Genomic DNA, 14,652 nt, shown 5'->3' on the forward strand with positions numbered 1-14,652 from the left:
CTGTTTTTTCTGTTGCTCAAAATATAATGCACTTTTTTTTTGGTAGAACATTTACACTTTTTAATAGGCTTGGCCTCCCTGCCTGTTTTGTCTGTGGCTTCTGAGCTAAAGATGTTCCTACTGCAAGTTTTCTCCTCCTTCCTCTTTGGCCCACTTACCTGTTTCAAGCAGACTGTGCAGTTGAGATTGAACTCCCTTTGCAGACACGTAAGGCCGAAGTATTCACGGATGCTGTGCCCTCGTCTGTCTGAGCTAATAGTAGACTCAAAGAGTCTTTTTTTGTATCAGCCCCAAAATGCCCACTTTCCAACTGAATCAACATATCGAAGTTAGAATAGCTTTAAAAGGCATGAGAGAGACACTGATAATAATGGAACAGACCATTTTATGAAAAGGCATTTGGGAAGTTCTTATGGGAGAGCACAATCCCCAGGTGAATTTAAAATCAGGCTGTGTGGCTACCGGGACCCGGCAGCCCTCCCCTGTGGCGAGCTTTCTGGGGTCTCCTCAGTGGCAGAGAAACACTAAGGAGAAAAGGCATTTTTAAGGGATTTCATCTAAGCTAGAAAATAAATCCAGAAAAAGAGGGTCAGGGAAATGCTGGAATAAAAACCTAGATGGATCTGAATATCTAAGAGCTGAATAGAGGAGATGATAGCACCGGCAAGGAACTGCTTCCACGTGCTGCATTTGGAGGGCGAAGCTTCCCGTGTTTCTTCCGTGGCAGCAGGAATGTTTCCTTGGTAGGGAATGGCGGGGCATCCCCTGATGCCTTATAAACAAGGGAGATGGCAGTTTTCCAGATATCTTTCAACGCACTGAACTTTAAGTGCCCCCTGGATTTATTCTTGAGTGAGAATAATTTGCTTTTGATGTGGAGACCTCAAGAAATTTGATTTTTGCAAGTAAACCCTTGAATGACGGGCGTTTGCTAACATGCTGCAGAGTAGAGGTTGGCAAACCAACTTTTCCATTCCTATAGGAAAGGCTGGTTCCCATCTGGCGTGGCTGGACACTTACTCATGCCACTACTAAAGTAGCAAACACCCCCGCCACGCCCACCATCACTACCACCAACAACAAAAACATCATCACCTCTAACACCATCTCCGCTACCACTTCTGTGATAATAACAGCCAACTTTTACACAGCATGCATTGGCTTTACAGGAACTTTCCTACATAAACGTATTATTCAATAAAGATCTAAATGTTCTTCTAGGCTTGCTACATGATTGATAGTGTAGTTTTGAATTGCATTTTTAACTAAGTTAGAACAAAGCTGTTGAAGCCTCTAAATAAGTTTGAAGAATGACATATATCTCAATACTGGAGTTGTCAAGATCTCTGCCATTTTCTAGGAAGATTAAACATCAGAAACACATTAGATTTTATATTTTATTTTATTATGTATATATGGCACAATCATGTACCACTGGAACTATTTCAACATAAACTCACACACCTACATTTAAAGGCCTTTTGAATGATCGTACTGGCCAAGAGAGTTAAAGAGAAATGCTAAACTGAAATGATAATAACGCAGTCAATCTCACAATTGTTCTTGTAACTATAATCTCAATTTGTCACCCTAGACTGCTGGTTATATGGCTACGTAGGGCAATAATAATTGCAAATTGAATGGGTCAGTAGAATTTGGTGTCACTGCCACTTCAGTGTAATCAGGACAAATTAGAATCTCTGCTGAATGTATCCACTGCGGGGACTCAGCATTCAGATTCACAACTTTGTTTACTCACGCTCACCTATGACCACATTTATTGGGGGGGGGGACCAGTGAATGAGAATACTAAACTATGGCCCGTGGAACAAGTCCAGTTCTCACATTCAGGAGACATTTCAGAGCAAGGGTGAAACACTCCCTTGTAGGGTCTGCGTGTGCAGTGGAGGCAGGATGCAGTCCTGGTGGTGGGATCTACAACATCTGTTTATTATGCTTTTCTTTATGCAGCTGTGCAGACTTAACACAGAAAACACTGCCGCTGGGGTAAATACATTTGCTATTACAAGAATTTATCTTAGCTGTCCTGAGTTTGGAAGGCATTGTAATAAATCATCCAATTTGTCTATGCTCCTTCCCGGCAGGTCTGCACCTAAATAATATCAGAGAGCTCTGCTTCATGCTTTGAAGATTCCTCTGATTAGAGAGCCTCAGTCTGTTTGACGTGTGCCCTTTGCACCCCAGTTTATGAATGATCCAATCTGACCCTTGTCTATTAAAGTCCTATTCCTCATGGCCTATTTTCAGAAGGGACCCATGTCCATGTGGCAAAATACGGCGTGGGGTCCCCCATTGGAGGTCCCCATGGCTCTGGCAGCTCTGCTTTTAAGGTAATAACCCTCTCTGCAGCAATATCCCCGAGTCCTGCTTCTGGAGGGGGGACTGTGGGGAGTGACTGGGGTACATGGAGAGCCTGGAGCGGGCAGTGAATGCTCCAAAGAGAGCTGTGCACACAGAGTATATGGCGAGTTAAGGGCAAGCCTGGTTATGAGACAGGCTGCACTGTGCATGCTGGAGGGGCAGCCACAGCCACCAGTTGCACCAATTTTGGCCCCCACAGGGTCTCAGCTGATGAGAAAAGACAGACAGTGGGTGTGGTAGTGAGGGATAAGGGCCAAGAAGTGAATGCCTCCCAAGGGAAACCGTGGTCAGCAACTCTAAGGAAGCTTCTTGGGAGTCTGTCATGGTAAGAGGTTGGTGTCATAGCAAGAGGAGAAAAGTCAACAGGACTAGTATGGCGTTCCCTTAAGTTCTCTCTGTCCCTTGCCCATCCCTGCCCTCCCCCTCCCCTTCCCCTATCTCTGTTCCCTCCATTCCTAAGGGGCAAAGCCTGGCAAGACTGCCGCCACCGTTTTATTAATAGAATCCCCTCCACCGTGGATTATGCCAACAAAGAAGAACTCTATGGAGACTCCACTCGCTAATTTGAGGGATTATGACCTGGGCAAACGAGAAGGAAAGACTAAGATGAAATGTATGTAGACAACATTTTCTCTTAGCTCTTTTCAGAAGTAAGATGCTCAGTTTTTACACCTCTGAATTCATCTCATTTCCAATTCCTGGAAATCGTCCCTATCAAGTTCTCAAGTGACCTGACAGCTGCAGAGAGTCCTGCTGAGCAGCCTGATACCGCGCCCTCTGCCCTGTCCCAGCACAAGCCACCAGCCCCGCGGAGGCGGCGGGCTGCACTCACCTGTCATGGCGTCTTTCCGGGAAGTGTGCTCGCCTTTAGTGCCGTGGTACGCGGCGTTGCTGCCAGTGGACTCATAGTCTGTTTTCCTTTCTTTGAGGCTGATCATTTCCCGAGGGGAAGCTGGGGCACTTGCTGTATAAAGAGATCACAAGCATGATTTTCCGTGTCTCATTCCATAGTGTGGATATCTTTTCACACAGCGGTTAAGGTCACCAATACACATGGCCCAGCCTCTGTCCTAGGTGTGTTTGGACCTGCCGATGGTAGTCTGGGCTCATGTCCTTCCAGGTCCCTCACCCCGTGATATCTGGTGCTGTAGTGTTAAGGGGGCACGTGACTCGTGACTCAGAGGCAGGAATTTCGGGGTACATCCCGGGGCCATCCTCCTCAAAGAGGTATTCTGGCGGGGACACAGTTTATCGTCAGTTTTAAGAATGAGATTGGTCTTGGTTTCCTTCTTTCTCTTCTCTTTTTCTTCCTTTCCCCTCTTTCGTTCCCTCTCTCCCTCCTTCCTTCCTTTAATTAGATGTACTTCAGTGGAGCTATCACAGATACTGAAGCATCCCTGATTAAGATCAATGCAGCTTTACTTAAACTCTGAGTCACCCAGAACTGCCTTCGAGAAAGGCAGAGGAAGCCACTGCCCACACAGGAGCATTTGTGGGGCCCAGGAAGATCGTCTGGGCCAGTGGCTGGGGTGGGCTGGGGGCTGGGTGTGGCGAGGGCTCCCCATTCCTGCCGGGGATCCTCCCCCCGACAGGTCACACCTCACACTCCGCCTACTCACTGCCCATCGGACCCGGAGGATGTGCCCTGCTGTCCCTCTATGCTCATTCCCAAAGGGCTGGGCTGTCATTAGAGGATCCCCTGGGACATTCCAGGAGTCTTTGACACCCTGGTACCAGAACAGAGGAAAAGCTGAACTTGGAGGCAGGGAAGCGAACAAAGTGACGTTTACTTTCCTGAAAGATCAAACAGATTGGTAGCAACCCAGTGGTCCTGCCAGCACAAAGCGGTGGCTGCTGGGCGAAGCAGCAGGAGCACCCATAGGAGCAGGGTACTGGGCGAGGAGGCAGCTGGCCGTGCACCTGTCCTGTGGGCCTCCTCACTTGCACCCAGCTCATCACAAGCTCAGGGCTGGGGCTCTCCTGCCCTGAGCCTCTCCCCAGCTTCCTGCACCCCAGGGCAGAGCTTCCTAGTCTTGTCCAACCTGAAGACTCACCTGAGAATTCATGGATTCCAGGGCTCCACCCTGGACCTTTTGAGTCCCAGTGGTGAGCGACGGGGCCTCAGAATCCGTACTGAGTGGGCGTACCTGGTGATCACTAAGGCTGGGAGTCCCGGGAGCTCTGATTTCCTTTCTCTTTCCTTTGCTGGTATGCAGCCCTGCCCCAGCCAAGCCTCAGTTTACCCTCTGCAGGATCCTTCAGCTCCAGCCCCCAGGGCTTGTCCCTTGATGCACCTCTCTTTTCACTGAGTCACTTGATTGGGTTTGTCAAACTTAGCATCTTCTGTGTACAAATCCCTGCTCTTGCCACGGTGGGAGACAGACACGTGACTCAAGTTGCTCTTCCTGAACCCGAGGAGCCCTGAGTCAGGTGGGGAAATGGACGGCAAGTATACCAGAATGAGAGGCAGAGCGCTCAAGAGAAGTCACGCCAGATGCTGGGAGGGGAGACAGAAGCAGTCCGTGCCCGCCCTTCCTCCGGAACGGCCCTCTACCCACCTCGAACCTACCGAAATAAAATCAGGCCTCACTGCTCAGCTGAGGAAGCTCTCAGAGGTTTCCATCCTGGTTGCGCATTAGAATTAGTTACTTAGAATCCTTCAAAAATCACCGAGGTTTGAGCCCTGCCCAGCAGCGGCTGGCAATGGGCAGGCAGGGAAGAAAGCCTCGCAGCTCGGACAGCCTGCAGCACCCTCTGGCCCCAGGACAGCCCTGGAGTGGCAACAAGTGGGCCCAGTGCCGCCTCGCCCTGGCCCACCCTGAGCCTGTGCAGTGGACAAGAGAACACCAGGCGCTGCTGTCAGGGAAGAGGCCTGGGACACGGGCCATCTCTGTTCCGGACAGGGACGTGGGGTGGGAGGGGCGGCCACTGCAGCTTAAGAAGAGCTGAGTCCTTACCAAGCTGGGGCTCAGCTGGACTCCGTGTGCTGTTCCCGCAGGCCTGCTTCTGTCCCCAGTCCATGCACCATCTTTCTCTTCCAGAAAAGCCCCCTTTCCTGCCCCCTTGCTCCTTCGCTCTGGTCTTCCTGCACAAAGGCTGGCTTTTTAGGAGTCACTGCCATACAGTTACGAAGTATGATATTTTGGAGCCTCTTGACCAAATCTTTTAAAATTAGACTCTAATATTGCACAGATGGTGGTGTTTATTAAACTACGTCAAGTGTGTAATTATCTCCTGAGACCTCACATGTGGTGCTGCTGAGTCGCCCGTAAATCAGAATTGAGCTCTGGGAACAATCAAATCACGCCAACAAGTGTTTATCGGGTGTCCGGATGTGCCTCGCCTCGGAAAGTCCGAGGCCACGCGCCGGCTGCACGGCTGGCTGGAGTCCACGGCCCCGCCGCTCTGAGCAGGGGCTGCTTCTCCGGCCCAGCGCCTCCCGATCCATCATGTCATTTCATCTTCCTAACGCTGATTGGCTCACTGTAGTTCTTAATAATTACAGCTTTCAGAAAGACACCGTCCTTATGCCTGCCAGACTCAGAGCTCTTTATCTTTCTAAGCCTGCTCGAGTTATAGAAATAAGTGTGAGAGGCCACCTCGAGCTTCTGAGATAGGCAGACGTCAGCCCAGGTACACGGGGACGAAACTATGTCAACCCTTCTCATCTAGGGTTGGACTAAACATACAAACAAACAACACACACTACAAATACAAGCTTTCCTGGGGCTGGGAGAGGGTCTCCATTCATTTCTGGTTTTCCTTGTCATTCTGACAGTAAAGTCTGATGTAAAGTTATGTGACACTTGTCCTTGGGGCAGGGAGGCCACCCTGCTGGGCAATGCCCTCTCCCAGGTCCCCCCACTCCAGGTGCGTTTTAGAAAATATGATTTCCTTAGGGGGGAGGATGTAGGGGAGAGTAAGGAGAAAGCTTTCATAAATAAAAGCCTTCTAGCCGTGCATATGTAGGCGCATATAATTATTTATGCATCCTTCACTCTGCATCACAATGCAGAGATCACAATAAAAGTTTTAAAAACTTAAACTTTGAGTAAAACAATAAAACCCATATTTTGCCTTTCATAATCTTTGCCATTACTTCATGTGACTGACAAAAGGTGTCAAATATTTTTACAAGTAAATGAAAGAAGTAAGCTCAACATTTAAGCAATAGGGATTAGAAGAAAATTAAATGGAATGACTTACAAGTTACAGTTGGTTATAGTAAGAATTTATCAGTGATTTATCTGCTGGTTTGTAGGTAAGAACAAAAAGCTAATCAGACGTGGAGTAGTTACGAAGCCCTCAGTGATACCATGTTAAAGGGAGAAACAGCACATCCCACCCCCTCTATTCTGTCATCCCAATTATGGTAACTACAACGCAGCTCAGACTATTTTAAGTTGGAAAGGGTGCAGGGAAAAGCCGGGTTAGCAAACGCTTGGTAGTTTCTTTACCCTTGTTCCTCACCGAGTGCAGGCCTGTGATGTGCATCCCATGCACACGAAACTTGTTAGATTTGCTCTGAGTCTGTGTATACACAACGTGAAGTGGCACGGCAAGTAACAGAAAACAGAGTCATTTCATATTTCCAGCAAAAGTCTGACTCGGACGGCTCTCCTCTGTGGGGGCCCAGGTAAAGGCCTGGGAAGGAAGGCGGGCCTCTGCCCCTGGGGAGGGAAAGGCCTGGCCTCTCACCTGAGCGGTTGTTGGGAGACACGCGCACAGGGGAGATGGAGGGCGTGCGGGAGGAGGAGTAGGGCCTTTGCCGATCCCTCTCGATGGTTGAAGACGAGGCTACGAAGTGATATTGTGACCATCCGTCCTGCAAAAGACAGCACGCCCATTAGACAGGGAAGGCAGAGTGATTCTTCACCTCCAGACCTTTCCAAGTTCCAAGCATTTGGATTTGCAAAACATTTCTATCATCAAAAGGGATTACAGAGCTCTGCGCCGTCATCAGGGTTAACAGAGACCGAGGAGAAAGAAGGCACAGCTCCTGACCCCCCTCCCAGACAGCCCGGCAGGCAGGGCCTGCTTTTAGTGCCCGCTCTCCTTCACAAATGTTGAATTAATGGTCTCTTTACAAACTTGCTTCGGCCAGAAGCTTTTATTTAAATGAAAGTATGATGCTCAGAATGTCAGATGACCCTGAAGCTTTCTGTTCTTTGCCCACCTGGTTCCAGTCCAGTTGCCTTGAGATCTTCCAAAAGTGCTTTCCCTTTTGTTCCCACCACCTGTCTGTTAGTGATCAGAATACCGGGAAGCACCTCCCTTCTTACTTATCTCCCTCAGGTCGTTGCCTGCTGCCTCCTCTGCCTGTCTCCAAGCTGCTACTTTCTCTGGTTTGCCCCAGGAATTATACTTTTCAATTTAGAGCATATTCAAAACGTATCCTACCAGGACTCCATTAGCCTTCCAATATCTAGCTAAGATACAAAAAGTACATATGCTATTTTTCATTACAAAAACAATAATAAATACATTGTGGGTCATTGTGTGAATTTGGAAAACACAAAGAATATCTGATAATTCCACACTTCCCACCCAGAGAGCTCCTGTTAACCTGTTAACATGGATTTCCTTCCAGTCTTTTTTCTTTTTTAATTCAACTTTGTTTCTATCAAAGTAAAATGTCAAAGAGTACTGACATTCTAGCAAAGAAAAGCAGGCACCTGCCCCCAAACCCCAATTCCTCCTTCACAGAGACAATTGTTTTCAATACTTTTAGGTTTATTTTTTTGATAATATTTAGACTTCTAAGGGGCTTGATGCTCTATAAAGAATCATTGCAAACATAAACAGATGAGTTCATAAAGAAGAAAAGTCATGCTCACTTCAATATTCATGTCTAGTTCTCACTAGATACACAAAGACTAATGTTCGTGCATCTAAGTCTCATTATTCCTGTTCCACTTGACTGGTAGGATAACGCCAGAAGTAGACGTAGTTATTTTAGAAGATACAACCCAGCACTGACTACCTAGCACTTACTGGGTACTTACTAAGTGGCAAGATTCTCTAAACAATCCCAAGAGCTGGATACTATTGTTATCCCCATTTAACAGAGGAAGAACTTGAGCCTTTGACAGTAAACAGGCCACTGGAAGCCAAACAGTAAGCAAGCTAAAAAACATAACGCTAAGGTGTGGCATTCTGATTAGTACTTAGAAGGAAAAACTAAACAGAGTTAGGGAGTGGAGTGAGCTGGGGATGCCGGCGTGGCTGTTTCGTGGCGTGGGGGTCCCAGGAGTGCTCTGGGAAGAGCTAACTTTGCAGCTGGGGCCCTGAGCATGGCAGGAGTGGGACGCTGAGCGCACGAGTTGGGAAGAGCAGATGTGAAGGCCCTGGGTGGGAAGGGGCTCAGCTCGTGGGAGAAGCACAGAAAGACTCCTGGGACCGAAGGGGAGTGGGTCAGGGAGCCAGCAAGACAAGAGGGACAGTTTGGGGAGAGCAGAATGGAAGCAGCAAGGCTGCTCAGGAAGCTGTTCCACCAGAGAGAGGGAGAAGCCACGTGGGCTTGGATGGGGGGTCGGGGTGAGAAACATGCGGATCTGGCATCTACCTGGAGGATTTGCTGATGACTCGGCTGTCGGGTGTGGGAGGGAAGAATCAAGCCTCAGTCCCCTGCTTCTGGGATGGACAACTGGGCACTAGAGGTGACCTTCACTGAGACAATGGGAGGGAAGCAGCTTCAGGGGGTGGAACCGAGACTGCCCTGTGGGGCGCGTTGGGTTAGAGATGCCCGTTAGATGTGGAAGAAGGATAGAGAATAAAGCAGAATTTGCAAATCGCGATCTCAGGGCTAGAGATAAAATTTGGGACTTCAGCATATAGATAGTACTTAGAGCAAAGACAATGGGTGGAAACCTTCTAAGTGAATGAAAATAAAGGAAAGCAGAAGACAGAGGCTGGGAGAGCCGTGGGATATTCAGGTGCAAGGAGTAGGAGGTGCTTCAAAGGGGACTGAGAAAGGGCGGCGTGAGCTGGAAGGACTGCAAGGAGGGTGCGATGTCAGGCCTGAGCCAGAGTGTGGAAGCCGGGGGACAAAGAGAACAGCTCTGTCGGTGTAAGAAGATGGACATCTTCATGCCTGGGACAAAGGTCCTTTTTTTGGTCAGGTTGGTAATTGTCCAACTTTGGTGGGCCCAAAAGATAGAAGAATTGGTGAAGGGGAGACAGTGGGAACAGACAGCCTTTGGCAAAGTTTTATTCTAAAGGGAAGTAGAGAAACGGGGTTTGAAGAGAGAGAGGGATGGAGAGAGGTTTGACTAGATAGCCTGCAAGATACTGTGGGATTTTGTGTGCTAATGGGAGTTACTCAACACGGAGGAAGAAAGCACTAGCGATGCGGGAGAGGAGGAGAAACATGTCAGGAGGAAAGTTCTCCAGAAAGGAAGGGCTGGCAGCTTTCAGTGCACGATGGAGTCACTGGCCCTAGAAGCAGGAGGGGACAGCCAGGTGAGGAGATGGGTGGATTTGGTGGCAGGAAGATAAGGGCGTTCTCTCTTGCATTTTTCACATTTTCTCAGGGAAAATGAGAAGCGAGGTCATCTGCGGAGAGTGAGGAAGGCTTGGAGTCTCCAGCACTGACGAGGAGAAAGGAAGGAAGTGGCAGGGTGGGGTGGCTCCGAGCGACGGTGGTGGATGGGGTGTGCGCTGCTGGGTCGCCGCTCGGGGTGCGCGCAACGCGTTGAAAATGAGAGAACCAGTCGGAATGGTGGTTTGCTTTCCTCCAGCCACATTCAGCCGCTCCAGGGCAGGTGTGCAGTCAGCAGAGTTGGAGGGAGACAGAGAATGTCCTGGAAGCCCATGGGACCTAAGCCGGGCAGAGGGGAAAGTGAAGATGTGCGGGAGGAGACGAGAGTGAGAATTAGCACACTGAGGTCCTACGAGGGCCACAGACTGCTGGCCGGGGTCAGGGTGGACGTCACGGGACAACAGAGACAGTGGGGGCAGGTAACGGGTACGGGGGTTTGCCGGGGCCAGACCGTGGGTAAAAGGAAAGGCACAGGAGGCAGGTGGAAGACAGGCAGAATAGCGGGGGCCTACGGGCTGTTCAGGGCCTTCCAGCGAGAAGAGTCCAGGTACCACAGACCACCTGAAAGGCCCGGGGGACTGGCGGTGGCTGAGGCGAGGAGGGATGAAGGGCCTGAGGTATAGGGAAGGTGGAGTGTGTCATGGTGAGGTAGGATCACGGCAGGAGGGGAAAATGTCTCCACCAGAATTCTGTGGGATTCTCTGAAATCCTCTGGAGGGTGGGGGCAAGGACAGAGGAGGGGCAGTCTTACCAAAAACACCCGCAGGATGAAAAATGTTTCGAAAGTGTGTGCAACCATTACTCATGTATGGGAACAATTCAAAAAATTGTTTGAAAAAGACATCCCTTTCTTTTGAAACTCCGATCAGAGCAGTTTCCTGTGCCACGGCTGGGGAGCCCCAGGAGCAACATGAGGAACATAGGTGACCTTCTACCTTCTCTCTCATTCACTGATGCAGAGTCAAAGCCGAGGGGGCCACACTACAGAATTCAACATGCTACGTTCAACAATGCCCAGAAGGGACTTTAAAATTCTAGTTCCGATGGTACATACTGTTGGTCCTCCACATCCTTGTGTTCTGCATCCACAGATTCAGCCAAACTGGGATGGAAAATATTTGGAAAAAAAATTGTGTCTGTACTGAACATGTACGGACCTTTTTTCTTGTCATTATTCCCTAAACAATACAGTATAACAACTATTTACATAGCATTTACATTGCATTTGCTATACAATTATTCTAGAAATGATTTAAAGGATACAGGAAATGTGCATAGGTTATATGCAGATACTATGCCATTTGATATCAGGGACTTGAGCATCCGTGAATTTGTGTATCTGGGGTAGGTCCTGGAACGAATCCCCCATGGATACCGAGGAACGACCCCCAGATGTTATGGGAACCCACGTAACACTGGATGCTAGAGACCAGGGTACAGTTGGCCTGTGGTATAGATCGATCAATACTCATTAAAAACACAGTTACGCTGAATAATTAGTTACGTTGATGATAAATCTCACGGCCCTCCACATCTTTTATTGAATGGAATTTTGGTCCATTCAATTGAAAAAAAAAGTTTTTTCATTTTCTCAATAATTAGAGAAATGAAGATACGTTTTCTCTGGCAAAGTTAGTGCTAAGCTGACATCCCCCCTGTCCCACCAGCCACGCACCTATTTGCCGTCCAGCCAGCAAGCAATCAATCTGCATTCATGCACTTCCCATTGTCACTCCGGAAGGCTTGGAGGTATTTACATAAATATGTACAACTCGTATCTTTTCAATGATTATTTGACTCCTTAATCACTGTTTTTTCGTGTTAAAATTTCAACTCGCTGTAAGTCAGAGGTTTTTCAATGAATTGTTATATTGAGTGCTTAACCACAGTTTCCCTTTGCACCACGCCTACGACTCACAGGGGTTAGATAAGAAAGCTCAGGGAAGGAAAAGGGAGAATGAAAAATGGCCACAGTAACTCGGGAAGGGCCGTTGATCCTCACTATTGATGATAAGGAACTCTTTCAATATCTATTGCTCACCTCCAACAGAATGACCCAGAAGTTGTGCCCTTCAGCTCAAGACCCAGCTAAGCTGTCAAAAATGTGATATGATATCTGCGCTTCAAATTGGTTTTTATTTTTAACACGTTAAACTTAAAACTGGAGGTTGTTAAATTGTTCCAAGTAGATAGAGATAGAAATCCAAAAGAGAAAAGGAGTTCAAAGTCACTGAACTTTAAATTGCCACCAGGAATAATCTGATTTGCTTTATCTTACCCTTTAGCTGTCCTTCCACCAGTTTCAGCTCCCGTGTTAAAGTTTCCGATGTGTTTCTTTATGAAACTATATTATCCCCCAAAGCTACGATGACCCACGTGGGCATTTTTAATAGTTCAGAGTGCTCGAGAATCAGGTAATGTTCATCCCCACAGCCTTAGTGCCACTGTCTTCACGGTAGTCTAGGACATGGTCACTCTGTTGAGTTGCTACTGATCTTCCCCTTATGTATTCTGAGGTCCCTGAATTTATAACAATTTCTTTTTTTTTTGAGACAGAGTCGCACTCTCTTGCCTGGGCTAGAGTGCCATGGCGTCAGCCTAGCTCACAGCAACCTCAAACTCCTGGGCTCAAGCGATCCTCCTGCCTCAGCCTCCCGGGTAGCTGGGACTACAGGCATGCACCACCATGCCGGGCTGATTTTTTTCTATTTTTAGTTGTTTGGCTAATTTCTTTCTAGTTTTAGTAGAGATGGGGTCTCACTCTTGCTCAGGCTGGTCTCGAACTCCTGAACTAAAGCAATCCTCCTGCCTCGGCCTCCCAGAGTGCTAGGATTACAGGCGTGAGCTACTGCACCCGACCTATAACACTTTCCATTTTATATTTTGGAACATCCTGGAAGCGCCGCCAAGAAGAATGTGTTACTAAAGAGACTTCCACTAACAGAGTTCGGGTGAAGGGACTAAGTGGCTTTCAGACTGCTCTACGCAAGGTTAGGACAACACATACACTCGTGCCAAAGCTGCTTACTCCAGAAACGGTGCTCAGTGTTCACTTCAGATCAGCACAGGAGGCTTCGAGGTTTGTGTGCGAGGATGAGCTAGAACTCTTCATCCCGGCTCAGAGCTGCTCCCAGGAACACCTTCTCACCACTTGACTAATATACATCAGTGCTGTAATTACTGCTGTGCTGGGACTCAGCTGCTTCCATACATTAAGGGCAACATGGCTCATCAGCTTGGGGAGTTTCAGAAACAGTAATGCCTGGGCCCACTCTGGTTCTGTTTAGGTTGTTCTGAGTAGAGCCTGGGTATCACTATTTTCAAAAGCTCCCTTCTCCCCCCAGGTGATGCTCATAAATAGCTACAGTTGTGAAACTGTGGCTTGGAGTTTCTTCGCATAGGTGGCGGTGAGAAGCTGGGGTACATGAATACATTTTTAAAGTGCTAAATCTCAGGAGGCCCTTCAGTCCCCATCCCAATGTTGACTCCTGTGGGAACAACTATAGGTTGCAGCCTCAGGAGAGAGAGGTGCCACACACGCCAAGCCCCAATCACACCTGATACTGACTGACTAGAAGACTCAACTTCCCAGGCCCACCCTTTTGATAGGGCAGTTCCAAGACCTAGGAGGGCACTTTCTCTTTTTCTACCTGTTAAACCTGATCCTGCCCAGTTTGGTGCGGCATAAACAGGAGGCAGGCAATGTATATGCATTGAATTGCTATTGCTAAGTGAATTATGCTGCTGAGGTTTGAAGATTTCCGTGATGCAACTACTTTTCTTCCCCTACTACTAACAACACGCTTTTACATCACGCTACAGACTCATGCAATCCCGTCTGTCTCCCGTCTGGGGAGACAGGGGTGATGGCAGGGGTGATGCCCTGTTTATTTCTGAAGCCCTGATACCCTAGCATAGTACCTGGTACACAGAGATGCCTAAGAAATGCTAGTTGGAGTCAATGATTTAAGACGACAGTATTAATTATTGAAAAATGAAATGATAATCAATTTCAGTTTTTACACTAACCTCTACAGTTCTTACACTCTATTGTTCTGTGACAAATAAAGATAATCAGAGCCTTATGATTTTTTTATTTTAGCTTACAGCAACCTCATGAGACTCATCTTCTGCTGTTGCTGTATCTGTCTTTTGTGATGTACGTGTAGCTGAGCTAAAGGTAGCATTAGTTTAGGCAAAATAGCACCTAACAACAACAAAAAAGCGGCCTTCAGCTTGCCTGCCTTTTAAATGGTAATTTCTCTCAGCTGTGTATGTTTCACTGTTCGGTATATAAAATTGCCTCCTCTTTAACCAATCTTGAAAATAATATTGAAGCATCATTATTTCTGCCGCATCTGGCCCTTGGATTGGTGCCGATTCAACCAGAGCACGTAGCTCATCCCTCCCTCTCTGCTGCTGCCTGCATCACGCAGCTCAGAAAATTCAAGTTACTTGCCCACAGCAAATACACTCAGTTCTCCCCAAACACAAATCCTTAGGAGGAGCAGGACAAAAGGATGAGAAGAAACACTGTATCACATTTCTAATTTGATTTGCTCCGATTTCTTTCAGGGTTGGGTACAGCAGCCCACACCGACTTCCAGAATGTGCCCACTATACCAAAGGGGCTGGTTTCTGAACAGGTCACCTTATGGGAACATCATTGGGCAGGGACCAGTGACGACCAGTCGGTACTCCATGCAGCACGCAGAGCACGTCACAAGAGA

General features: G+C 48.0%; 1 protein-coding gene across 8 annotated transcripts in view; it reads right to left on the minus strand.

Moving 5' to 3' along the window:
* Window positions 1-14,652, minus strand: part of CTNND2 (catenin delta 2) — an 826,820-nt gene that overhangs the window by 13,880 nt on the left and 798,288 nt on the right. For all 8 annotated transcript variants that reach the window (XM_069491984.1, XM_069491978.1, XM_069491981.1 and 5 more), the window contains 2 exons: window positions 7,081-7,207; window positions 3,215-3,346 (listed from right to left, as the gene is read on the minus strand). In XM_069491984.1, the coding sequence (XP_069348085.1) occupies window positions 3,215-3,346; window positions 7,081-7,207 (259 nt within the window). The remainder of the gene's footprint in view (window positions 1-3,214; window positions 3,347-7,080; window positions 7,208-14,652) is intronic.

The sequence above is a fragment of the Eulemur rufifrons genome, chromosome 17 (genome assembly GCF_041146395.1).
Source record: "Eulemur rufifrons isolate Redbay chromosome 17, OSU_ERuf_1, whole genome shotgun sequence".
Classification (NCBI taxonomy): domain Eukaryota; kingdom Metazoa; phylum Chordata; class Mammalia; order Primates; family Lemuridae; genus Eulemur; species Eulemur rufifrons.